Raw genomic sequence first — 25067 nt, 5'->3', positions numbered from 1 at the left:
CCCTGGCGCCCATGCTCCTACGCCTCTGATACACGTTTTATTATGAATTTGATGATTGCCGATATGGCATAAAATACGTTGCACGAACAGCTGTGCATTTGCAGAAACTATTTTTATGAAATATATTGAATTATTGAAAAATATTCATAAGTTAGCACACATGTATGCTCTCATTATACTGAAAACTGTCTCAGTACATTACTGTATACAAGACATTGAAAAAAATAAACAAGACACTGTAGACGAACAACTTCACTATCTTTTTAGAAAGAAAAAATGCAAATGCAGACGTCTTTTTTCAGACTATCTTGGTATAACGATTCAACCAAAATTAGTGTAAAACGTAAACAGTACAGAATAGTACCGGTCCAGTATAGTTGTAAACAATAAGAACCCTACAGTACAGTATATTATTTCATAAAACATTTATATTGAAGCCTTTGTTTTTTTTACGGAGCTTAGCTGATAAAATTTGAGGGTTGGTATGTATAACGATATTCCACACCATATGTTAAGAGTCGTACCACTACATCGTACCTATCACAAACTAAGTAGAACGTGACCATCACGTGGTTTCTATTTTTAGCCAAGTATTCTCTCGGAAGATGGGATGCTATCGATGTCAAAGGTCACTCTAAATAACAAGATGGTTGCGTTAACTGGTAAAAATGGGACCGTTTCGATAAACGGTAAAATAAACGGAATTAATGGGAAATCAAACGGTTTCCATAAGAATGGAATTTCACACAAGGTATTTCTTTGAATGACAATTTTGATCAAATTCACTTTTTTTTCAAATAATTTCAGTCTCTCGGAATTATGTGAAACATAATTTCGCGACTATTTATGCATTTTGATTTTTTTTTATCAAAAAATATGTTTTACTTTTAACTCGCATTAGTTCAATATTACTTGGATATATATCGAGAATAGAGTACTTTGATGCGGTTGTGATATTTTTTTGTAAATTTATAATATAATATGCCTTAAAATTACGCAACAGTGTCAAAAATGTAAATAAAGCAAGGAAACGCCCATTTTACCTGGATCAGGAATAATGAAAGAAAAATGATATTTTTTCTATCACAAATCTTAAGAAGAACATGATTTTTGTTTATTGATATCTTAACTTACTTGTGAATTATCAAAAAAAATGAATGTGCAGAACATGTTGACTGATACAGTTATCTAGATCTAGATACTGGCTCAAAATATTGATGTGGATATTAATTAGGTAATTAGTATGAATGCTTCTTGTAAAGGAGAGAGGCATTTATAATAAATATGGTATACCCCCCAACTTGGGGAGGGGGGGGGGGTACAATTGATTGGTGCATTACAACACAAACTGACGTCAAAATGCATATATAAAGTAAATTTAGTTGAATGATGACATCAAATAGTTCCTCAAAACAATTAATTTATTACAATGAATCAAAAGGTATGGGGAAAAAAAAGTAATTCATGTGTTTCTGCATGTGCCCTCCGGTCGGATATTTCAATCTGGGATGAAAACACTGGATACGGTAGATATTATAAATCTTTGAATGGAAATATCAGTTTGGGTGCCTTTTGGGTCAAACATCCCCACCATAAGCTAACACTAAGTCATAAACTAATATGTGGTTATTATTGAATTAGTATAATGGGAATTCTGTGACATTTCTAGGCTATAGTCGGTAGTTAGTTTTTTACCTGTTTTTGGAAGATTACCTGTATGTGTTTCATTAGGACTTTTGTGTGTACATACAGGAAGTTGTTAGAAATTGCGGAAAGTACAGTAGTTATAATTACACTAACAGAAAATTAAAGGTGAAAAATACAGTGATCAAAAATTAAATTTATAATACGAAATAGCTTAACACAGTATTTATGATCTTCCTCTCAGTCTGATAGATTCTTTTATGAAAAGAATTTTTATAAAAGATTGAGATTTTTTTCTGAATTTAAGTTGGGAAAAATTTGTACAATTTGGTTTAGCACATAAAATTATAATGAACATTTATGAAAAAAGCCCTTTTCTGTGTTCTGTAGCATCTTGTATTGCCTAGGTAGATACACAGCCATTGGTTTTAAATCTGAACTTTAAATTTTCCCATTTATAATATTAATTGTTGTTGGTCCATAAAATTATTTTGCAATTTTCAAATATTTTAATTGCTACTGAAAACATAGAGCACTGTGATATAAGTTTCCACTTTTGAGGAGTTTTAATCTCGAATGTGGTTTTGATGTTAAGAAATAAGACAGGGTCATAATTTTAACTTATTTATAATGTGGTTTTGATGTTAAGAAATAAGACAGGGTCATAATTTTAACTTGATGTTTACTTGTCTCTTTTTGCCCCTCTCTCTGCTTGAACCTGTGTATTTGATTATATTCATGATTAGAAAAAATAAATTATGGGTTGCAATAGTCCCCTTAAACACTTATTTTTAACCCAGTCTGCAAAATAATCCACTTGCCAGAAACAAGGGTCAGGTAAAGTACCAGCAAGGTGAGGACAGGCAGGTTATTTAGGTAAATAATAAATGGCCAAAATCACTGCTTTTTTGCTTAATTTTATTTGGGTAAGTTCAAAAGGTTTTAGACTTATACATCTACAATCTAGCCTTATTGGGCAGCAAGTTTAGCAAAATAAATTATTTCCGTTAACCTTCGGTAGATCAAAAGTATGTTCACTTCACCATGTACATTTGAATGTCAACAACTTTTACTGCAGTGGTGACATATCTGCCTTAAATATGATCTATAATTAATTATTATAAATGTGTTTATATTTTACATCAATTACTGGAAAAGTATCTGTCCACCATGGTGAAGTGGATATGGTCCACAATTGCAGACCAAGATTACCATGGATCCAATCATGCTGTCTATTCAATATTAAATATTTATTATCATTATATTCATAAATTTAATTTCTCATTTTACTTATGATTTTCATAAAATAATCAGATTTTTGTATATTGGATGTCATAAAGGCTGCAGCTAATTGTCCTTTAAGTCAGATCCATGAATTAAAATAGAATTGTTAGATTTATATTCTCGATCATTTTATTTTGCGTGGCAGATAGTCACTGTTGCATAGGCTGATTGTCAGAGGAAAAACTTCTCATTTGTGGAACTGATCATGCCACTTTTGGGTTTATCCAGTTCATATTGACAGTGAAGTATTGCACACAAATAACGCCTGATAAGTTTAACTTGAGTTATATAATGTCTTTCATGGTTGTGTATGCTTTTTGATAACTGACCCATTTAAGTTTTGGTAAATGAAACATTTTGTGGCATTTATTTAATGAATGTGTATCTATATTGTTTATCAGATATTTTTAAATGAAATTCAAGATGCAATTATGAATGGTTTTGAATGTGTTCAATATTGACAATGACATTCTTACCTGCCATGATCCATGTAATACTATAAAAACTAAGTATCCTGAAGGCATTTCTGCCATGTCAACTTCTTCTGATTTATTGATACATAAGTACCAAGATGCATCAACTCGGGTATACATTTGTTTAAAGATCAGGCTTAACACATTTCAGACTTAGGGAGCTCAGTTGACTTGATTAGAGAGCTCAGTTGACTTGATTAGAGAGCTCAGTTGACTTGACTATGGAAGCACAGTTGACTTGATTAGATAGCTCAGTTGACTTAATTAAGGAAGCACAGTTGACTTGACTAAGGAAGCACAGTTGACTTGATAAGAGAGCTCAGTTGACTTGATTAGAGAGCTCAGTTGACTTGACTAAGGAAGCACAGTTGACTTGATTAGAGAGCTCAGTTGACTTGACTAAGGAAGCACAGTTGACTTGACTAAGGAAGTACAGTTGACTTGATTAGAGAGCTCAGTTGACTTGATTAGAGAGCTCAGTTGACTTGACTAAGGAAGCACAGTTGACTTGATTAGAGAGCTCAGTTGACTTGACTAAGGAAGCACAGTTGACTTGATTAGAGAGCTCAGTTGACTTGATTAGAGAGCTTAGTTGACTTGACTAAGGAAGCACAGTTGACTTGATTAGAGAGCTCAGTTGACTTGACTAAGGAAGCACAGTTGACTTGACTAAGGAAGCACAGTTGACTTGATTTAGGAAGACAGTTGACTTGACTTAGGGAGCACAGTTGACTTGATTAGAGAGCTCAGTTTACTTGACTTAGGAAGTACAGTTGACTTGACTTAGAGTCAAGTGACAGAAATAATGTGAAACAGAATTTCTTTATATATATATGTTGAATTTGACAATTTATCCAAAATCCCTGAAATTTGTATTGGTAGCATTGAAAATATAAAAAATGCAGAATGAGAAATTTAACTGTGCGCTGATGCAATACTTATTCCATCTAAACATGTTTTAACAGATTAAAGGTTTCTTTTCTACCTTAAAGGTCTAGTTTAAGGAATGTCTGGCATGATAATCACCTGGTGTGCATCTCCTGTTAATTGCACTGATGTCACAGTAGGGGCCAATTGCCTGTGTATTCGTTTATTGGCTCAGTGCCATTTAGAGTCCATTTTTTAATAAAATATCAAAAATTGCACAGCAGGATACTCAGATTGGAGATCTGATAAGACAATTAGACAATCAGATTAAGATCAATTAACAGAGGTTGTGTACAAATACACGGGAATTTTTTTTGGGGGGGGGTCACTTATAGAAGGCTTAAACTAGGCCTTTAACTGACTGTTAACAGGATGTCATTATGACAAATGACACCATCATTCATGATCACTCATTACATGTCATATTTCTAGATCAGAGGACAAAATCAGCTTTTATTAAATTCTAGTAATGGTGGCCTTGTTTATGCTTAATAGACTCAGATTTAATTTATTATTAAATCATATTATTTAAGCCTAAATGGGGCATCAAAACAAAAGAGGGCTTGTTCCGAGATTATCCCAAAGAAAATCTATTCCAAATAATCATCTGCTGGTGTGTGCACATCATGAAGGAAAGTCGATTTTGATCAATGATATTTTGAATTTATGATGGAGCCTTGACTGTACCTAAAAAGGCTCTCCCCCATCCATTACATTGGCTAAGTTTGAAAAATTCGTCTGACTCAACAGTCCTGTATTGTAAAATTTAAGGCATTTCTGGTAATTTTAAAATAGAAAATATTTAATTAATAAACATTTATGCATGGTAAGTCATTTTCTATGTCTGGCAGTCATTCAAGATGTCTTACAGTCATACACAATGATTAGCAGTCATTCATAATCTCTGGCAGTGATTCTAGATGTTGTGCAGTCATTCACAATCTCTGGCAGTCATTCACAATCTCTGGCAGTGATTCTAGATGTCTTGCAGTCATACACAATGATTAGCAGTCATTCACAATCTCTGGCAGTGATTCTAGATGTCTTACAGTCATACACAATGATTAGCAGTCATTCACAATCTCTGGCAGTGATTCTAGATGTCTTACAGTCATACACTATGATAAGCAGTCATTCACAATCTCTGGCCGTCATTCTAGATGTCTTACAGTCATACACAATGATAAGCTGTCATTCACAATCTCTTGCTATCCCTTGCTGTCATTTGGGTTGTCTGAATTATTGCTATTTAATAACAATCCAGATCATATTCAAGATATATTTTTGTTACAGGATGGTGGAGCTAAGGTGGACGACTGGAAGGCCAATTACTGGGAGTCGTTTGAGGAGACTCCCCTTCTGGCGGCCATCAGCACATACATTTGTTACGGGCTCTTAGTTCTCATTGGTCACATAAGGGACTTTCTAAACAATATTGGGTTCCTCAAAGTCAACGCCTGTCTAGAACCAAAGATACCAGTAAGTATTTTGCATTACATTTATTCAAATGGTTAGTGATTTTTTATGGATGGTGAAATGATTTTTTAATTATTTTTTGCTTGTGTATATTTGGAATAGGAAAATTCCTGTATTGTCATGACCTTGATGTCATTTTAATTGGCATCAGTAGTGTTGTTTGCAGCCTAGTTGTGCAAAAACATTTACCTTGGATATTACTCAAAACTGTTCCAAAATATTGAAATGAAACTTGGAACACATGTTGCTAGAGTCAGTACGTATATGTATAGCAAGGCGGCCAAGGCCCATAAATCTGGCTTTATAGTTTGTTGAGTTATCTCCATGATCGAATGAAAATCATATGAACATTGCCTTTCACTCTGCGGCGCTTTTGTTTTACAGAAAATAGCTAAATAATTAATAGATTCAGCTCATGTGTGGTAGGCACTAATTGCTAAGGATTGTCTCAGACTTGTACAGACTGTCTAGACTTAACTTTAAGTGATAGGTTAAGTGCATGTATCAACCATAAATTATATGAGCTGTGGAAACTTTTCCTATTGGTGTATATATAACTATTATTTAAGTTGGTCAAAATATGCTGTAAATACAGTAGAATTGGTTTAAACTTTTGATGTCCTTTCCAGTAATAGCAATTTTTTTTCCATCCATTTATGCCAGAGGTGTAATGTAAAATTGCTTTGCCAAGGCTATATGAATTATTTTCATATTCACAATAGGTTTTATATATTATAATGTCATTTTGTGAAGTATTTCTTAAATGGAGGGGTTATCACAAAAATTAGTGAAAATGAAGCCATTGTTAAAATAAGTAGATAATAATCTACATCTTGTGTTTTTTTGCATTCAAACATACATGTTACATGAACGTGTATTTCAGGGTTTTGTTCCACTTTTCTCCACCTGGGAGAGTTTCTACACGAGGCATGTGTTTCGTCGTGTGTCGGATGTTCTTGGCGTGCCCGTTGTCAGCTGCCCGTCTGCAAGAATGAATATCATACGGAGAATCACTCATGACTATGGATGGAGTTATGAGTATGAATTATTTTATGCTTCCCCATCTATTTTTATTTTGCAAAATATGAAATTATTTTATGTGGTATGGTTTTAAAGGTATGACACGTTTGTGTGTCATTTTCCATTCCTATTATGCTATATATATGAGCTTAAGCATATGCACCTGTATGTCACCCCTTTAACTATTTATTCATTGCATTTTAATGTATCTTTCTTTCTTATCCAGTCCAAATTTCTTTAAATATCTTATTTCATCTAGCCAAATGACTTGCTTATTCCCATTACACTATATAAGAGAAAAGCAGAATGTGCCTGTATGTCACCCTTTAACTATTAATTCAATGCATTTTAATGTATCTTTCTTTCTTATACGATCCATATTTCTGTAAATATCTTATTTCATGAAGCCAAATGACTTGCATATTTAGACCAAAATAAAAATATTGAGCTTAGCTTTATTTAGTTATATAAGGGACTTAAGATTGTTGGGGAAATAAGGGCCAGGTCCATTAAACATAAAGTTGAGTTGATTTTAATGTTGTAAACCCTATTACCTAAGACTCTAGTTCCCGTCTGATAGCTATTCATCCTATTATGATCTCTTATGTGTTTAGTGTCGTTATCCTTCATGACTCCTAAATAAACGTGGTTGTGATCTCACTTTATTGCCACATTTTAAACCCAACAAATTCTTACAAAGACATGGTTTCTTATAGCACTTTTGTTAATATTACCTTGCACTATTAAGAAAGAAAGGGAACATCTCTCCTTGTTTGTTTATTGGTCGGTTATCTCCTTCATGTATTGATTTTCCATGGAGCTCAATCATTCTTAATGACAGTGAACTTGTTGTTGAACCTTTGTCAATGTTCCATCATTGTAACTCTTTGTTTAACATCTGAGTCTCTCCTTAATTATACCTCATCATGCAACTATACAGTTTATGTTATATTTTAAGTAATCACTACGAACATCCTAGTTGGTTGATTTTTGCTTGGTAACTTGAGTGTCTGCTGTAAAGTCTTTTTTTTTTGCGGGTTCAATTTTCAAGGAATCATGAGTTTTTTAGATGGCTGTAAACTACTAGATTTTTCATTTTGACTGAAATTGTGTCATTTTACAGCAACCATTAAGTGGTATGATGACAAAAACATGTTCCGTGAGATGGAAAATTGAAATAATAACACAATGCAAAAAGCAGATATGTTTATGTATAAATATTTTTTATAAGTATACCACAGATTTTTGTACAGATTTCACAATTATAAGAAAAGAAAAAGGAAAAGGAAAAAAGGAAAAAAAATCATTAACAACAGAGCATAGTACATTACAACAAGGGACATAATCATTAACAGGGGTACTACAAGGGAGTATATTATGAGGCTCAGAGCAAGGGGAATGCTACTTATACAGATAGGTCTTGTCCTGATCTCTCAATAATCCTACCGAGAATTGGACGGACTGACTTACAACCTAGAATCATTGCTGTTTTTTCCGCATTGGTTGTTAGTTTGTGCATTTGTTATAACATGAAATACTTGATATAAATGTATTCACAGTATGATCACACTAATGCTAACAAAACTTCAGCGACAAGCCATGATACCAGTGCAAAATCCCTGCTATAATGGCACAAGTATCAGTTGGCCTAAAGATTAACATTTAACATACATGAAAACAACACATATCAATAAATTGTTTCATTTGTAGTTAAACAAATATTTGGGTTACCGCTGATAGAAGGGGGTTCAGTTTAGCTGAGAAAAGGTTCCATTACTTTTATATGATTTTTGAAAATATACATTGCTGTCATTGTATTTTGTTTTTAAATTGAATTAAAAAACCACCAACAAGAGAATAAACGCTTTCTCATTATGTATCTGCAGGGTGCCTAAGGAGCGGTTTCCCGTGTTAAACATGGGTTCTTACAACTATCTGGGGTTCTCCAACACCACGGGGCCATGTGCCGATGCTGTCACCGAGGCAACACGAAAATACGGCATCATCTCTTACAACAGTCGGCAGGAACTAGGTATGGACCCACAAGAATTGATTAAACAGACGCCCATTGATGAAAAGAAATACAAAAATGTAGTTTTCTCCTAATTTTTACTTAAAATGGTCTTTATAGTGATTACAAGGCTGTATTAAGCAAATGGAGACTTGAAAGAGACTGTTTTTGTGCTAACAACATTTATGTTATTTTACTTTCTTTTATGAAGACACACCTAAAAGAACCTGGCAAACTCTTCTGAATAGCATTTAAGAAATCCAAGCTTTAATTGATCCAATTTTCAATAGGGTTATTTACTCTTTTCGTCAAGAAAATTTTTGTCACTGTTTTAAATAATTTTTTATGAAATCATATCATTTTTTCAAAGCCTGACTGCTTAAAATATGAAAAGTTCTCTTTAAATTTAGTTTATCTAGCAGTTATTCTATCCTGTTCTTAAAAAAATATCACTGGATGACTATCTACGGTTGATTGTTTCAGGGACCCTGGATATCCATCGAGACCTAGATGAGCTGGTAGCAGAGTTCCTGGGAACTGAGGCAGCCATCACTGTACCCATGGGGTTCGCTACCAACTCCATGAACATGCCCTGTCTTGTCTCCAAGGTAACAGATACACTTTGATACAGAGATATATATCAATATATCAAACGTGAATACAGTAGGAGTAGACGAAGTAGGTTAAAATATAACCTGTTATTTGTTGATTTATTTGTTTGTTGGCTTGGCTGCTTTTTCAAAGAATTAAAGTTTTTTAATAGCATAGCCTTCTTACTTTTGCCTAGGCCATTAAGCAAAAACAGTTCAAGACATTATAATGACACCTGGTACACATTTAACAAACATGTACAGCCAGGCGCAAAACTCTTGCTTTAATTGTTGTTGGGTTATGCCCTTTTCTTCACAGAAAAACAACATTTGATTGGCATGCAACTGTCTTCATCTTTGTGAGACTTGTCTGATTTTTTACAGACATTTCAGAGGAATCATACATATTATATTGTTTGGCCTTATGTGGATAGCTAGCTTGGGATTGCTTATGAGGGAGTTGGGGTCAAGGTCACTGATACTTAAGTTAAAATAGATAAATGTTTTTAGCCCAATAACTTAAGATAGAATTGATGGATAATAATGAAAGTTGGTGTGTAGGTTAGTAACTTAAGAGCTAGCTTGGGATTGCTTTTGACAGGGGTGGAGTCAAGGTCATTGTTACTCATAAAAGAAAAACGGTTTCTGCCAAATGACTGTTTGTAGAATTGATGGAAACTAAACACATAAAAAATTGTCAGTGACGTCTCTTTTTGATAAAAATAAAGATATAGGCTGGTACCTTTTCCTAACTCAAACAAGAAATAAATTGGCTATAATTTCTGATTGTCCACATTAAAAACCTGGTTTCGTCGCATTGCAGTGCCTCTTGTTAGATGTGTATGTCTGGATGAATGTATTTATTTCAATAGATTTACTCCGTAATGTTATTAATCTGTAGGTACAAATACTTGGTAAACTGTTTACTTATATTTAATATGGACAAAGTTAAGTGATGAAAAAAGGGCTTAAACAAGTTTTCACAGAAAACCTTATCCAAAGAATCACACTTTTGCTAGGGGCGTTTTTAGCGAGTTAATTTGGCCACTGCAAATGACATGTTGTATGGCCTACGTTTTGAGATAATGAGATAATGAGATAATGAGATAATGAGGTTGACATTTTGGTTGTGAAAGTGGTATTAAACATTACAACAATATTCCAGCATCAAAATATCAAAGGTGAGTTCAGCACTTTGGTCCATGTTTATAAACAGTCTCAAGTCTGCGTCAAATCTTAATCTTAATTTATATAAGTACCCGCATGATATGTTTGTATTGTTGTATATGTTTATTATACTTGTTTTGTTTGTTTATCATTTAAATCAACCTAGGGTGGGAAAAATAAATATATATACAAGTGTATACAGTGATTTTTTTGGTGGAATTTACTGCCTTCTAAAGGCTGTATCCCCTTGCGAAAACTTTTATAATTTTTTCCCAATTTGATAAATGCAGACTATGTTAATGAATAAAAAAGCAATGAATTTCTTGAAATATAAACAAAAACTTGACAAGACTTACTCTTTTAAAGCATAATGTATACACAAAACAGTTAAATCAAGCATATTTTCCATTCTATTAACTATTTTGGTCTGATTTTGTATTTTTCCAAAAGTCAACTTTTTTTCACAAATTGCAAGGCACAGGCAGTAAATATAATTCCAAAGAAAATCACTGATATATGTATAAAACTTGTCATTACTTTTGTTAAATTAATTCTCTCATATTGTTTTTCGGGCCTTCGACTACAATACATATTATGTTATTCTATGTTCTCTTGATAGTGAACTTAGATTTGAACGTTTAACTAGTTTAAAATATTATTTAAAAAGAGGATCTGTAACAACAATTTTTAATGTAATTAATACAAATGATTTTCTAGTTCAAGTTCAGACTTGGACTTGAGACTGTCCGTAAACATGGGCCAAAATGACTTACATTAGTGATAGAAAAAATAACTTTGTGATTATAATGCACTCTCACCTTTCTGATGTTGCAATCAATCGAATTACCTACTTTGTTTAACAAAAATTGTATTGAATCCAAGTTCCCATACAATTTGGTTGACCAGAGTTATCACATGGCCAGTAAATCTCACCGTTTGTTTAACAGGTTTGAATATTTATATCAGGTTGTTCTAACCAGACTTGACTATAAGGGGTAAGCCCTCAATAGCAAACTTGTGCGCAAGCACCTTTATTTGGCCTTGTATTTACACCATGTTTTATCTAGCTTAGGTTTATACAAACTTTATTATGCCCCTCTTCAAAGAAGGGGTGGGGTATATTACTCTGCACATATCCATGTATCAGTCAGTCAGTAGATTAAACCTTGTCTGATTGCCTGATAGGGAGGGTTGGCAATAGATTATCCCTATTGATGATGATGTCAGTAGGTCAAAGGTCACAATTACAGTGACCTTTAACACAAAAACCTTTACGATCAATATAAAGAGTACAGTCCTCAGAGTTGGTAAGGGGTTGATTTTGATATGTTGATCCCCTATTGTGGACCCCTTTAGATCAACAGATCAACAGGTCAAAGGGCAAGGTCCTGGGAACTGAGGCGGCCATTACTGTCCCCATGGGTCATTTCCGATTCAAATCTTTGTGAAAACTTTCCATATTTCGAACTTCTATAATTATCAGGCCCATCCTATCAAGTGACATACCACATTATCAGTTTTTCGAATTGATAAACCAGACAACCCAAAAAAAATTCCAACACTGTTTTACTGATAGCTGTAACCAGTTCGAATATATGCAAAGCTTTCAATTGAGCTTTTGATAATAACTTGAATGTCTTGCTATTGATTTTTAAATCATTTGTCATTTGCTCATTGATAAAAGACCCTCAACCTGTTTCGCTTATCTATATTTATGCACTTTTTTGGCACCATACTGTTATAATTCGACTGTATGTGTTCTTCTAGATTGGCATGAAATACACACAGGGGGTATTTCACAAATTATCGACCATTTTTGCTTCTCCTAGTTCCAAACATTAGCAAATGAGCTAATTTAGTTGTTAGACAGTCAGATGGCCATTTTGTTGAAATTAAACCTGTACCCTAATGTAGTTCTATCCTAATTTACACATCACCAATTGTAAACAAATTTGGGCATGATTTTTTTGTGCTTGTGTTCCTTTTCATATTATTTGAATCAAATGAACCTACAAATATATTATTATTGGCTGTGGAACCGGTATTCATAAAGTTATAGCATAAAAAATTTGAAGCAGAGAAAATTGTATAATAATTACAGTTATAAACAACATTCAAGCAGTATACGACATGTTTGGTTATATATTTCAGGGCTGCTTGATTCTGAGTGATGAGCTGAACCACGCATCTCTCGTGCTTGGCAGCCGGTTAACAGGCGCAACCATCAAGACATTCAAACACAATAGTAAGTCCTTATAACGTTTATTTATATTTCCCCCATTATTTGGGAGACATATTGTGTTTGCCCGAGTTGAATTGTCTGTCCTTCTGTCGGTCTGTCCAAGCAAACATAGCGGTTTTAGAGGCTGTGTCCATTATGGTAAGGAGCTATTTGGTTATGTTTTCTATTGAAAAAACACAAGAAAACACGCCACATATACCAGATATAATAATGCCTCCATCTGTCCATCTGTCATTCACAAATTGTGTTTGCTGCAAAAAACTAGCCACAAATATGTTTGCCTTATTTATATGATGTGCAGAGCACATGCTACAAGCATCTTGTTTCATGGCTAAGATCATACTTACAGGTCAAACGTCATATGACTACATTTCATGTCCGCTCCATATCTTTTGAACCACTAGAAGGATTTGAAATAACTTCCGACAAATGTGAACCATAATATTGAGGCAATGTGCAAAATGCATGTGACAACAAGCTGGGTTCAAGGTTAAGGTCACACTTACAGGTCAAAGGTCATATGACTACATTTTGTGTCTGCTCAATATCTCTTGAACCACTTGAAGAAGGATTTTGATTGGACAAAACCCTTAAATGCTCAAAATTTTGAGACGTTGACTATGCAGAGCGTATGTTTCAAGTAGCTGGTTTAAGGTCAAGGTCACACTTACAGGTCACATGTCAAAGGTCATATGACTACATTTCATGTCTGCTCAATATCTCTTAAACTGCTTGAAGGATTTGAAATAACTAACCACAAATGTTCATCATATTGAGATGTGCATAGGGCATGTGACAACCAGCTAAGTTCAAGGTCAAGTTTACACTTAAAGAATAAAGGTAATATGACGTGATGTGAATAGGGGGAGACATTAGTTTATGATTATACATGTTGACATCACTGCATATAGTGTACATGATGATGTATGACTAGTTTTTTATTTGGACATTGTTTTGATCAATGGGTGCCTTTGTAAAGGTATCTTCCAGGTATCTAGAAATCGATCCAAGACTTTTTTATAACAGCAAATAAATGTATTTAAAATTTAGGTTGAATAATTAAGTATAAACAAAACTAACCATGTTATTTAACTCCATTCATAGACATATTATATATATTATGTGTGTGTGTGTGTGTCTGCAGACATGGAAAACCTGGAGAAGCGTTTACGGGAGGCGGTGATCCACGGCCAACCCCGCACACATCGACCATGGAAGAAGATACTCATTGTTGTCGAAGGCGTATACAGGTATTATTTGAGTTACAAGTAACCTCAACCAACATTTATTGATGGCAACACTTTGATATTAATCTATTTGATGTGAACTTTGTCTGTTTTCTTTTGCATCTTTTGCTGATTGTCTTTAGGCTTTATAGGATGTGCAATACTATGAATTTTGGATGCCAAGCTGTTAGCCCCATTTTAATTTGGTATCATTTCAATGGAATGAAGAGTAGAGAAAGAATATGTAAACACTGTACCAAAAAAAAACTGTCAGAAACATATTTTAGGCTTTGAAAGAGAAACATAGTGATTTCATATTGTGCCCCTTTTTTGTGCATAATTATGGATGAAACTAAGTTGTACATTTGAATTTGACAGTCTAACATATGTGAAATTTGGATCAAGTGATTTTAACACCTAGTCACAAAATGCATGTGGCCTAATATTATAGTTAAATAATGCCCATGTTACAGTATGGAAGGATCAATAGTGTGTCTACCAGAACTGATTCGACTCAAGAAGAAGTACAAGGCATACATGTACCTTGACGAGGCACACAGCGTTGGGGCGATGGGGCCGCATGGACGTGGGGTAGTCGACTACTTCGGACTCAACCCACGGGACATTGACATCATGATGGGGACCTTCACAAAGAGTTTTGGGGCTGCTGGGGGCTACATCGGTGGATCAAAGGTACTGAAGTGTCATTGTGACTATCCAGTTGTTATACTTGCTTCCACTGAAAAGAAGATTGAAAGTATATCTAACTTCCAATATAAGTTCTTATTTGATTTGGCATTTTTAAGACGTAAAATATTTTCTGTTTATCTAAGAAGTTGAATAGTTATGGAGAGCGTTAAATGTTTGAACGACTCAAACTTCCATATTTAGGAGAAAAACTTCATGATAGCACTTATGATTTATAAAAAGTCTAACATGGAACTTCGTCCCGAGTTAGTCTTTGTCTTTGCAGCATCTGAACATATTTTTTGTTAAACAAAAAAGGTATTAAATAATTTATTCTTATATTGGGAGTATTATGATGTTTGTACACATTAAATAAAATTTATGTGATGATAATACACAAAACAATATATTACAGGCATTGATAAATCACCTACGTCTTACATCACACATGTCAGTGTACTCGCCAGCAACCCAGCCCCCTGTGGTACAGCAGGTGCTCTCCTCAATGAAGATCATTATGGGCAAGGACGGCACACTTGAAGGTATGCAGTCATTAGCAATGTTGTCTAGATTCAGGCAATCAGTAAGATAATGGATTTGTTGTTGTATCAAGCAGTTTCAGCTGTGAATACTTCAGCGGTTAATCAATAAAGTCTATTTGCCAGATATCAGTTTGATATAACCCACAGTGGTAGAAATCAGCACAAGCCCTGCACTGGTAAAATGGTTTCTTGGCTTGCTTAAATTTTGGGTTTCATATAGCAGGGCTTGTTCAAAAAAGTCATGCCAAGAGGTAGTATATATGAATTTGGCTTTGCCATCCAAAAGTCAAATTTCAATGACTTAACCCAGCAATAGCTTTTTGCAAGATATAAATGTGCTTTTTTCCTTGTATCAGTATTTTAAATTATCCATTATAAGTTCTTGTTCTATTTTCAATAAAGTGAAAAAAGTTGTATGGGTAGGATTTAATTAGAAAAGTAGTTTCAAGATAATTTGTACCACTTAACTTATTTTACTAGGCAAGCGTCGCATTCAGCAGTTAAAATGGAATTGTCGATACTTCCGACGCAATCTTCATGAGCGAGGCTACATAATATACGGAAACAAGGATTCACCAGTCGTGCCATTACTCATCTTTATGCCAACAAAGATGGCGTAAGTTGCCATTTTGAAGAAATTTGGATTTCTGTTCTTTTCTTTTTAGAATTCATTTACAAATGTAAATTTCCTATAAAAAAATAATCTACCCATTACGGTAATAATTTTAAAATGTTATACACATCTTAATGCATGAAAAACTTGGTACTACAATACTGAAGCGTTAGACTCATGCCTCTGCAAGTTGGATCACATGACAGATTCATATTCAATAACAAATACAAATCCTTTAAGCAGACTACTACCACCATATATCCATTTGGCCATTGTATTTTTATTTATTTTTTGAATTGATTAGAAGCTTGCGCATAAACAAGCAATTATTTTATTATCATCTTATCAATTAAGTGCGGGATGGGCTGTACCAAGCCTGCCAACTAAAAGTTTTGAATAACAAAAGTACATGCATCATTCTGAGTGTGGAGCGCCAAATGCCACAATACTAACTATTATTTAAAAGCAAATGAGTTCTAACATTTTGAAAACAGTCATGAAGACTAAAAGTGGATGGCTGATTTGACAATCCAGTTGAAGGAAATACATGTGGACTAAATAAAATTACATTCTTCCGTTACAGAGCATTTAGTCGGGAGTGTATAAGACGTGGACTTGGTGTAACTGTCGTTGGTTTTCCGGCTACACCCCTCTCAAAGACTCGGGCCCGATTCTGTCTTTCCGCTGCACACACCAAGGAAGATATTGATGAAGTAAGACTTTCAACAATAAATAGATTTCATATTCATATGAGACTATCATCAGTTAAATGTATTGTGAGTTTTCAGGAAAAAAAAAATTCTGACTCCTTTCAGAAAGAGGCTTTTAACCAATTTCTTCTCAGCTTAAACCTTTGACGTCATAGCGTGCATGCTTCTCTGGTGGTTCCCAAACTTCTCATGATGCTCATGAGAATTTCTATCATAGAAATGATGATTGTATGGTTGTCCCTTCAGACAGATAGGTACATAAATACGGTATAACAACAGAAAGTGTTGAGAGGTGTACCAATTAATTTAACCTAATTATTTGAAAAAATAAGTATGATTAACTGTTAGTTTATAATGAGAGAAAGAAGGCTATAAAATATAACCCTAGTTGGTATATATTCTCAGTGATATTGTTATGACCCCAAACTAGAGAAGAAGGATGGCAGAAAGTAGTGCAAGACATATCTCATCTTGGTTAAATTCATCCCTAACAAATTGTATTGTTAAGTTTATACTGAATGATATGGGCTTAAGTGTGAAGAGAGCTTTTAGTTGATGAATAACTGGAAAGGATATTTTTTCGGTAGAAAACAGTACCTGCTGGGGTTTGATCCTATGGCTTCTTGGGTGACAGAGAGACACCATGACCACTAGATCACTCTCACTATCACTCTCCATAACCATTTAACTGCTCACACTGTTATAATTGTGTATTTCAGGCGTTGAAGACAATTGACACGGTTGGCGACCTGCTTCGTCTGCGTTACGCCCGTTCGCCCGTCCCAGACTTCAGTGAAAAGGAAATTGATCTCATACCTGTGAGTGCACACGCTGTAGTCTTATTATGGGTCTTAAACATTAATCAAAAACGAATGTTTGACAGTCTTAAGCATTTAATTCTATGAAGTTAGAAAGTGCCTTCATGAGGGTAGGAGGGTGCTACCAAAAGAGGACAGGGCGCAGCACCCTTACATAACTTTAAAGCTAAAACCCTAAAATGATAAAAGCCATTCATACACATATGATAGTAAAGGGCACTATCGTGCCCAATTGGTTAGCCTGTGTGTTCTATATGGTATTTGGTTGTACCTCATGAATTACAAAAATATGTATGTCAAAAAAACTTTGTTTTGAAAGATGATGGTTGACCTGTATTTTCGATAAACAGGAACATAATTGACCTTCAATTAGTTATAGATTCCTAACAGAGAAATCAATAAGATTCATTTATGACCAACAAACAAAACAACACAGACCTCGGCAGTCTTAGAATTTTATATTACAGGCACTAGCTTGAATTACTTCATTCTTAGCAGTATGTAATGTACCAACATTTATACAAGCCGGACTCTAAATAAATCATAGGCAAATTAAAAAAAAATTCCAATAGCCCAAAAACATGTTTTTTACCTGTGGAAATTTGTTGTAGTATTGCTTACCAGGTAGCTGTCCAGTTAGATATAAGTTTAGATGCTTTTAATATTCTCCTTTCAGTAAACAATCATCACATCACAGACCTTTTTGATAGTAATCCATGGTCGACTAGATTCTGTATGTGAGCTCAGCCAAATAGATACTCCTGTAGGAGAGGGGAGAATTATGGATCTGAAGCATATACTGTGTACTCCAGAAGAAACTCCCACTTTCCTTGTTACTCTGCAGATTTTTGTCATCGTGACCATGTATTCAACATACGTCCAATTTCGTGTACTTTTCACAAGGACTTGGTCAAAAATATTTATAAAGGTATCCGAAAACTAGTGCAGACCTTTGAAAGGTCATATTTGTACAGAAATCTGTAACACATACATGGCTATTGATCTTTACCAAATTTTCCAGCAAGACCAGGCAGATGATGATTTACATGGAAACCAATTGGTATTCCTTACTGTAAAACAAATTAATGTTTTGTTCATAATATATAATACATTGAAATTTAAAGGCCAGTTGCCTCATTAGCTATGCTTGACTTTTTGTACCAGTAAAATATGCTTGTCGCGATTAATATGTAAACCATAAAGTCGTGTATTTTATACTTCCTATTAATGTCACAGACTGGCAGCCATTTAAGAAGTTGTTGTTCTGTAAAGAAGAAATGGAAAGAAAAAGAATTATATGGGACTATGGCTCTATTTTTCCATCCAGCATGGTCACACTACTTTTTATAGAGAATGAATCTCTTAAAAGATCATTAAACAACTAAAGAATTTACCAACAATTGTTTTCTTAAGAAAGTATAACATTCAGACATACAGGTAAAAGTTTTGGATGTGAAAAAGATCTGTTAGGGCTATTCCAGTAAAACATATAACCCACGGGGGGGGGGGGGGGGGGGGGGGGAGGCAATTATTTCAATAGTCTATGGGTGGGTGTCTTTTATCGCTGATTTGGACCCCAAAAGGGTTAAATTGCTTCATTAGGGGGGTTATATGTTTAAATGGAATAGCCCTTATTATGTACTTGTAGCATAATAGTTATAAATTGGTATAAACAAGGGGTGTTCAAAAATAAGCGAAAAAGTGATATCATTCTGTTAAACATTTTCGAAATATACTGGAGCTTTTATGATTTGTTGGTCATAATATAATGCATTGAGGCAGCAAAATTAATAATCAAATTCAGTATGCTATTTTCTAATCAACATATCGTTTAAGATTCATTAGTTTGGTAAGTGGTTTGGAAAAATGAGAGCACTTTTCCGCAGAGTTTTTAACACCCCCTTATAATAAGGCTCCTTGTTTTAATACAACAGCTGTGTTCCACAGGATTTTTTCCCTCTCCATATTGAAACAAGAATGTGTTTTTTCTATGTCTTGCCATTTTCTCGGTGCTGCTTCATGAATGTGTTCTTATCTTCCTTTAAAAAATATTTTTGTATGAATGTACCAAATAGCGTTGTTATATTACAAAGGGTATTCTAATCAAAGAGCGTGCAACAAAAATCGGAGTGTGGCTTTACTAATTATTTTTGTATGAATGTATCAAGTAATGTTGTTATATTCCAAAGTGTATTCTAATCAAGGAGCGAAGAACAAAACATTGCGAGTGTGGCTTTACTAATTATTTTTGCATGAGTGTACCAGGTACTTTTACATATATGGACCATTGTATCAAAGGGCACGCAAAAAAACATTGTGAGTGTGGCTTTACATATAATTTTTGTATGAATATACCAAGTAGCGTTATGCAATATTCCAAAGGGCCATTTTATCATCACAGAGCCTGCAACAAGATATTGCGAGTGTGGCTTTTTAAATTATTTTTGTATGAATGTACCAACCTTACATATTATTCCAATGGACCGTCTAATCAACGAGCTAAAGCAAAATGTTTTGTCTGTGAAGTGAACTCTTTTAGCAAAAGAAAAATATAACTGATTGTGAGACAATGTTTGTGTCATACAGGATTGTTAGCTAAAAAATTGTATATCTGTGTGAGAAGTTGAATTGAATTGATTTTAATGAAAATTGAAAATCAATATTATTACCACTCAGAGATATTAATTTGAAAAAGTGATTGATCGTATGCACGTTGATGAGATAGGGCTATAAATATATAACAATAAATATAATTATACAGAAATATTTATGAATTGAAAACACTGGTTGGCTTTGGTCTATGAATAACTTAATAATCATTTTCATTAAAATGTGTTTTTTAAGGCATCTGTCTTGATTTTGGCAATAAAGAGCTAATCTAATTTTGTGGGATGAAGCGGGAAGGTTCTTAATCGCATTAAATAGAGAATCAAATATAACGGGTTGCTTTCACCCCATGTTATGTACCGTGAAACACAGATATCTTGGCCTTGCCTTGCATGACAGACTGATGCCTTTTTTTGTACCCAAGTTGTCAGCTTTATAGTTCTGTTATTGAACTTACTTTACTGTTACATGTGCTGTTGCATGTATATATATTCAATAGATAGTGTCAGGGCCTATATTTACTATAATAAACGTCTCGGGTCTGAGACTCAGAAATATTTAAATGTAGCAAAAAACAATCAATATCAAGGTGTTAAAATTATTGTTAAAACCTGCTTTTCATCACAAACATGTAGCAGTGTTCATCTTAAATGCTTCAAAAACAGCAATTTTACAATGAAAGTAAGATTTGCACCTTTTAAACTGAAACTCGTACTCCCTAGGTTAGTGAATATAGATATGTAGATAGAGTCAGGAGAGCGGAATATTTGTATGTGATTGTCATTTAAGTAACACATGCATACTTTACCAGATAATTGTCCTTAAAGGCTGGGGAGAAAAGTGTACAAGAAAGAGGAGGTTGTTGCCTATGAACTGTAAATTTGCAACATGAGACAACACAATTTACAATAGAAGTACTGAACATATTTTTCTAAAATTTGTCATAAATGTTTTTCAGTTTATAAGATTATTGAAAATTCCTAAAAAAAAGAAGCATCCATCTTGGTCCATCAATGTGTCTATAAAAGAAGATTTTGTTGTCATCTACCAAATTTGAATCTACCTCATTAAGATTGGCTGAGTGCTAATGACACTGTAGCTGCTGTATGATTCACATAAATTAACTCTGTCAGATCCCAAACAGATGATTTTAATAGATTGACGACCGCTATTTCTCTGAGACACTCTCTGGCCTTTACAACAGGATATTCTCACTTTCTAGCATTGGAAAATAACTGTAGCAAAATGTTATGAACTATACAAAAGCACTTGTTAATACTTGACCTTGTGCCATTTTATTTTTAGTAAAATGTCTGAAATATATTGTCTTTCTCTTAAAGGGACACACTCACAGATTTTATGTGGCAATGATATCTGTTATTAACTGAATCATAATTCAGTTATTTTAATTACTGTATGAACAAACACTTGACAGCAAATGACAGATACTAATTTGAGCAGAATATTGTAAACCAGAATAGAACATTTTTCTATTACATTATTTTTTAAACAAAAATTATAATAGAGCTCTTTTTATGATGTATTATCATTGTTGAAAGCATGTCTTACATTTTACATGAAATCATTTTTTGCAACCTTGAACTGTATAAAAAAAAAACTTGAGTGAGTCCCTTTAAATGATTAACTTGAGTCTAGTCTGCTGTTATATGATTTTACATTATCCCATGCCTAGCTACAAGCATTAATATAGTATTCAATATCTTTTAGTTTACATCGTTGTATTATAGTAATAGTGGTTTGTGAAAATAGTTTGTGAAAATTGTTACCATTTCTACAAGATTTTGTTCATTGTTACTGTTTTTCTTGATTCCAATACATGAACCTCATAATAGTTTACCTGAATATGCTTCTCATTCACAAACGTCTCAAATTTGCCTTGAAACAGAGATGTTTCGTCCAGTTCAAACAAAATATAGTTATACATTTAGATAAGGGCATTTAGGGTCGTGGCTTTTTATTGGCCTTACGGGCTGCAGCCTGCTTTTTTGCGAACTTACCATAAATAACAATGCCAAAATAAATCCTGATGTTAAACTGTTGTGATTATTTATTGTAAAATGTAAGGATTTATTAAGGTAAACATTTATTGGTTGAAATAATATGCCAAATTCACTTCCTACAATTTCCTAATAAATCAGGAACACCCTAGAACATCATTTTCAGTCAAGTTACGCCCCTGACATTAGGCTGTACATAGCATGTTTTTTATATTGTCATATAAAATGATGGCTGCTAGTTATTGTCTGATCAAAAACTCATTACAAGTACCTTACTGATGATAAATATGTACTCAGTTCCATCCATCATATTGCCTACATTCTTAAGGAGTTCAGGCAATCTTTCAAAAAGTGTTTGTTTGCAGTTGCCTGACCCAGTCTTTTTTAAGAAGTTTGCTGGGAATGGAATTATTGTTTTATTAAGGAATGACGCCCTTATATTAAGAACGAGGATATCAAAGCTACAATAAAAGCAATTGGCTACTCCAAAGGTAAAACAAACACGTTAGGAATGTTGTCAGTGAATTGGTTGGGAAAAACAAAGCTGGGAATGCTTGGGGTGATTCTGTCTGGAAAATAAATCAAATTGGAAATGTTTTTGGTGATTTGGTGTGGAAAACAAATCAAGTTGGGAATATTGGGTATCAGTTGGGCCACTGCAAACAGGCAATTTTGTAAGACTGGCCTCATATAGAAAGTTGTCCTTCGTCCTGATGAGGCCCAGTTTTGGATTAAACATCCCAAGGGTCAAATGATGGACGATGGACAAGCTTATTCACTTTCACATCTTTTTTATTTTCTTATATATTTCTACCCAAAACATGCAAGATATATTGTTAATATATTAGTTATACATATTATTATATCCGTTATATTATACAACCCTAAGATAAGCATATTGCATCAATATTTAAAAACACACACCACTTGGATGGTGCTGGCTTGGTTTATGAAAAGCATTGGGATTGTTACTGAATGTTTATTTTTGTCCTTTTGACGAAATGCTGAACAATTTGTATCTTAACAGTCCCCGATTATTTTCCACCTTAGTTTGAAACTGTTTGAACTCTTGCTTGTGATTCGTACCACAGTATATACAGAATTACTGTATTACAGATTACTTAATACTTCTGAACCAATAAACAGACATTTAGTTGCATCTATGAGTCCAGCTTGTACTTTTCATCCCACTTGAAATTGAAATGTCTGTGCTGCCAATGATGTGAAAAATGTAATAGTTAACACACTATTGTATAAAATCCCTTATCACGAAGAAGGGTAGAATGAGTCAAGCAAGTGAGCCCTTCTTACTCATTGAGCTTTTATACTTTTTGTGTTAAATGACTAAGATTACCGTATAACCCATTTGGCATGTGAAGAAACAAAATTATGACGTCATATCTGTCAAGTTGTAAAGCTGCAAGACTTAGCAATTAAGCCATAAAGCGTGATGCTTATTTGATGCATATACATGATTTCATTGGTCGGTATGAGTTGTAATCTAAGAACGTAATACTAAAGTTGTTGGTGGAAAGTATTAAACTTAGTTGTGAATATTGGCTTTGCATGTCTTGCAAGTTGTTGTCTTGGTTTATGGAATGTTGACGTTATAATTTATGTGTAATTAATGTATTTTTTATTTTAATGGATAAATGTATTTTGACGTGTTTTGCCGTTATTGGTTACATTTGTGTATAATATGATAATACCATTATTATTATTATTATTATTATTATTATTGTTTATATGGTTTTATAAGAATAGTTTTACATAAAATTAAATATGCTTGTTGTATGCATTGTAGTTGAAAATAAAAGAAAAAATATACTTGTATCTTAATTTTTAGCTCTACTAAAAGAACAATACTCAAAGAACAAGGAGACCAATACTACTCACGTTAGCACCTTCAAGTCATTATCCCAACAAATGCATCATGTATTGCATTCAAGCTTTAGAGATGTGTTCGCACCTAACCTACTTTATTAGTGAAGTTAGATAACAATATTTTGAAAAATATGCAAATTATGGCCCTTCATGATTTGAGGTTTTTCATGTAAGGACACGTTGGTCAATATCTCAGCAAATACTTGATGTATACTGTATACAATGGTACTCAACCATCCAACATACCTTAATCACCAAGTCAGATAACTCCTTTTTGCATAAAATTCAAATTAAGGCCCTATATTATTTGACTTACAAACTCTGGTTAAGTTTTTGCATGTTAACCACATGGACTAATAACAAAATATTCTCATAATCATGTAAAGTGATGTATTAACCACCTCTTCCGAGCTCGTATCGACAATTCTAGGCTTCTAGCAGGAAATACTGCATTTGCCGTTTTTGGGACCATCTGGTGTCTAGTCCCTTTATGTAAATGTATCAGAAGTTTTTTTTACATCATGTATTACATTGAAGGTTTTGCATGTAACCACGTTTAAGCCATATTCTCAGCAAATGCATTTGGCATTGCATTGAAACTATACAAGCGCTCCTAATCAAGTAAGATAACTCTATATAATATATATATATATATATATATATAAATGTGCCGATTGATTATTTGATTTAGAAATTCTGGTTAAGGTTTGCATGTAAGCCCAAGTCAATAACTCTGCAACTACTTTTTGTATTGCATTGAAACTGTATACAATCAAGGATCGAGTATGATATATCATGCATACAATGCAAAGCTTGCTCCTTTATTTCTTTTAATCTTTTAATGCTAGTTTTGCATGTCATGTAATCTTACAGTGATCCCAAACTATGCAATCTGTAAACTTAAAAGCGGCCAAAAAGTCAAGCACGCCGTCTCTGTAACAGCTCTTGTTTTCAAACTATGATATACTAGTATATAAACCAGATGCAGATCCAGTATTTTACATTATAGAAGTGCAACTTGGGATGCATCCTTCACGTGGAAATGTTTTTTGATCCACAAATGTAAGCTCCATTCACAATGGACCAGTAGCGAAAGCAATTATTGGCACATGTGAAGCTCGCTTGTTG

The 25067-nt window shown here is 33.8% G+C and overlaps 1 protein-coding gene across 1 annotated transcript; it reads left to right on the top strand.

Moving 5' to 3' along the window:
* The first annotated feature begins 621 nt into the window (after positions 1-621).
* LOC128207502 (serine palmitoyltransferase 2-like) lies at positions 622-18929 on the top strand. Its single transcript, XM_052910453.1, has 13 exons — positions 622-751; positions 5622-5807; positions 6688-6842; positions 8711-8856; positions 9319-9443; positions 12744-12837; positions 13979-14084; positions 14534-14753; positions 15163-15289; positions 15770-15905; positions 16486-16615; positions 17332-17430; positions 18107-18929. Exons 1-13 carry the CDS (start codon positions 647-649, stop codon positions 18107-18109), a joined length of 1632 nt encoding a protein of 543 aa, XP_052766413.1. The 5' UTR covers positions 622-646; the 3' UTR covers positions 18110-18929.
* The last annotated feature ends 6138 nt before the right edge of the window (positions 18930-25067 follow it).

Source organism: Mya arenaria, chromosome 11, assembly GCF_026914265.1.
Source record: "Mya arenaria isolate MELC-2E11 chromosome 11, ASM2691426v1".
NCBI lineage: Eukaryota > Metazoa > Mollusca > Bivalvia > Myida > Myidae > Mya > Mya arenaria.
The sequence above is the reverse complement of the archived record's forward strand: the minus strand, read 5'-3'. Positions and strand labels throughout refer to the sequence as shown.

Bases quoted from the DNA above. Each gene is read 5' to 3' on its own strand.
- LOC128207502 (XM_052910453.1), top strand. From the start codon at position 647: ATGGTTGCGTTAACTGGTAAAAATGGGACCGTTTCGATAAACGGTAAA. The intron at 752-5,621 runs GTATTTCTTTGA...TTTTTGTTACAG, and splicing joins AGAATGGAATTTCACACAAG to GATGGTGGAGCTAAGGTGGA. The intron at 6,843-8,710 runs GTATGAATTATT...ATGTATCTGCAG, and splicing joins GACTATGGATGGAGTTATGA to GGTGCCTAAGGAGCGGTTTC.